Raw genomic sequence first — 3,170 nt, 5'->3', positions numbered from 1 at the left:
CATTGCTCCGCCCCTCAGTCACATGACCAGCAGCCGTGGTGAGGAACAGACTGTAAAGCTAAAGGACACAGAAGAGTGAACACAATGCACTGAATAAATACTAAACGCAACATTTATTTTACCACATAATCTTATTACTTTCTTTTGGATACAAAGCAACACATTTCAAGCTTTTAACGAAAAATACTACTACTAACAACTTAAATAAAATATCTAAATAACATTCTCATTCTCCAAGTCATTAAGTCTTAGTTTTAAAAGGTATTTTTAATTATACCTTAAATTTTAATTTGCTGTGTTTTGATTTCATCAGATGAGATTGATTTAGGATTTGAACATTAACATCATGCTCTGTAACCATAGAAACCAAGGATAACATCCAGCTCAACAGCAGAAGCCAAAAAAAAAAAAAAAAACTTGTTATAAATTAAAATGTAGTAGATTATATCTATTAAGTCATTTAAAAAGGTCTTTTATCTACTATGCTAACTCTACCATCTGTTTTTATTTCATTTAAGGAAAAATACAAACTTCAAGCTATTGTATTTGTTTTGGCTATACAGTTTTTTTAAATGTTCAACTCAAAAACATTTATTTTCAGTGCCAACTAAAGTTTAAGACATCAAAATTGTATTGACTTTTTCAGGCTTTCAGCTTCATGTATTAATCCTCACTCCTTCTTAATAAAAATCGATATTTGCAACATAGTTGTTAAGCATTCTTAGAGTTTTTCCCTTCCCGTGAATTCTCCTAAAAAGTCAAAAGAACCTATGAGTGTTTATAGAACTTTCAGTAAAAAAAATATATGGAGAAAAATGGGAACAAAAAAACTAAAAACATCTAAACATAAATGTGGATGAGATGTTCATTGTTCTTTTTTACTCAAAAGAAATAATTGAAAGAGGTCTGCTTTGGATTTCTCGTCTAACGATTACATTGCAAATCAACTTGCCGTACCGCTCCAGAGGATCCGCCCATCTTCTCCTCCACTAATCCAGCAAGGACCGAAAGCAGTCGCCCTGGGCAACCGGGAACCACATGGTCCTGGAGCCACTCTTGAATAGCTGTATGAGGAAAAAATTGACGTGTTTTAACTTTAGCATCCTCCTCCTCAGAGGTCGGACAATAACAGTGTCTTCAGTCAGAGGCTTCTGCAGAGCCGCTGTAAGACAGACCACTACAGGATATCCCTCCAGTCTGCAGCTGTCAGCATCTACAACAACTTGTTGAAGACAATCTTTTTATATTAGGTAAAATAATATACATTTTCCCTATGTGATTAATAATTTTCAATAATGCTTTTTTTTATTGGAATGAACTGGACAGGTTTTGCTTTCACTCTTTGCTTGGCTTTTTGCCGTTTTCCTACCTCTGGCAGCCTGAGCATGTGTGTTACCACAGTCTCCATCCCCAGAAGCCCGATCCAAAGAGTTGAGTTCCTCCTGTTTTTCCACTAATGTGGAACAAATCTTGTCCAAAACTTTGCGCATCACAGGACTCAGGGGCCCTTGCGGAAAAACACAAACAAACATGCATAAAATAACAGAAAAAAACCCCCAGAAAATATCATTGTACACAAAGTAAATTTTTTTATTCATGCTCTTTAAAGAAGAAATTGAATTGTTTCATAAACAAATATTACATCAAAGGACAGACTTAAGATGAAAATGTTTTTAGAAATAACTAAATAACTTGTAGGAGCTTTAAATACAGCAGTTATTTCAAGATTAGACATTCTTCCATAATGTAGAGGTTGTAAATAACTTAACTTACCTTGTGAGTGTTTGTCATCCTGTGGCCGGGTGCTCATAACAGGAGCCTCTGTGGTGTAATTGCGTCCACTCACACTTGCAGTGCTGAGGTTCGGCCACGCGGGGGCGCTGGTCTTAGCATCTGAGGTGAGAAATGGAAGATCGATATCAGGCAGTTTTGGTTGCTGCAAGATCCTCATCCTGCATGACCCAAAATTAAACTTACAGCCACTACGCTCACAAAGGCAAGGCTGGAAGAAACAACAGACTTTATTATAAAATGTTATTATATTAACCACATTTAATGGTTACATAAACTGAAGAAATCGGAGAAAAAAAAAGAAAAAAATTAAAGGGCCTACATCATACCTTTTTAAGCGTTCCAAAGTAACTTTGTGCCGCTGCCCATCCTTTTATGCATACCACCCATACTATGATATTATTGTTTGAGGTAACCATCTTCTATTCCTTCCCCTTTCACCACAAACTATATTACGGTATGTACATCTTTACGTCACACATAGTTCACCAAAAGCAAGCATGTATTTTTGTTGATTTTTGTTTGGTTAGCCATGTTTATACATTATTTGATGCAACAGATTAAAATGTTGCAATCTGCCTATGTTAAAAAAAACATGATGGGAAGCATACTGGCTGCTTTTCCTACCTCCACTCTTAATGCCAGCACTAATAATGGCAGCAGCTGATGCACTTTTGCTTTCGGTAGAGAGCCCTTCCTTAAAGGTATAGAGGACAATCTTTTATTTCCAGGTGGATCATCTAAATAAGTGGTCCTCCTAATTGTCAATCATTCTGGTGATATTGTTATGTAAGGCAGTCCTACGTGTTCGTCCCCAGTTAGCTATCTTTTTCTGTGCATGTGCACTTTCAGCCGTATATCTATGGTGAACTACAGTTTCAGACAGTCATTGAAGCTCACCTTTCTTACTGCGGTTCTTTGAAAATGGCTGAGGGTCGTTAGAGAAAAAGTGTCTACGAAGTGTATGAGAAGAAAAGAGAGGCCTCAGAAGAGGATGAGGAGAAATAGGCTCGTGTACACTCTCACACGCGTTTATTAGGCGTTACCTCTTGGGAGCGAGTACAGAGTTGTGCATGTACATTTTTTTTAAAGATGGAGAGGACTAACCTGACTCCGCCAGATGGATTTGCTCCGCATATCCATCTGGAAACCTTCCCTTGAATTAATTTTGGGAAGGGGCAAAAATACTGGTTAGCTGATTGGCCTATGTTGGTGATAGCCAAATAAACCAATCAGATCAACGAAGCATATGACGTACTAACAGAGCGACGACGAAAACACAACCACAAGCCAGGCTACTCTTGCCGAAACCAGTCGGGAGAAGAGCAAAAACATCTTTTCCTCTGAGAAAAGCCTCCAGAGCAGTGTTTTGCTCTTCT

At 37.6% G+C, this 3,170-nt stretch overlaps 1 protein-coding gene across 1 annotated transcript in view; it reads right to left on the bottom strand.

The window, feature by feature from the left end:
• The window catches only part of LOC107095500 (triokinase/FMN cyclase-like), a gene marked incomplete at its 5' end in the record, with an annotated part of 15,261 nt that overhangs the window by 2,685 nt on the left and 9,406 nt on the right, over positions 1-3,170 (bottom strand). The window contains 4 exons of the mRNA XM_015391631.1: positions 7-58; positions 958-1,064; positions 1,370-1,507; positions 1,774-1,893. Of these exons, the coding sequence (XP_015247117.1) occupies positions 7-58; positions 958-1,064; positions 1,370-1,507; positions 1,774-1,893 (417 nt within the window). The remainder of the gene's footprint in view (positions 1-6; positions 59-957; positions 1,065-1,369; positions 1,508-1,773; positions 1,894-3,170) is intronic.

Source organism: Cyprinodon variegatus, unplaced genomic scaffold (genome assembly GCF_000732505.1).
Source record: "Cyprinodon variegatus isolate N-32 unplaced genomic scaffold, C_variegatus-1.0 Scaffold553, whole genome shotgun sequence".
Classification (NCBI taxonomy): Eukaryota; Metazoa; Chordata; class Actinopteri; order Cyprinodontiformes; family Cyprinodontidae; genus Cyprinodon; species Cyprinodon variegatus.
Note: the sequence above shows the minus strand (reverse complement) of the source record. Positions and strands in the feature narration are given on the sequence as shown.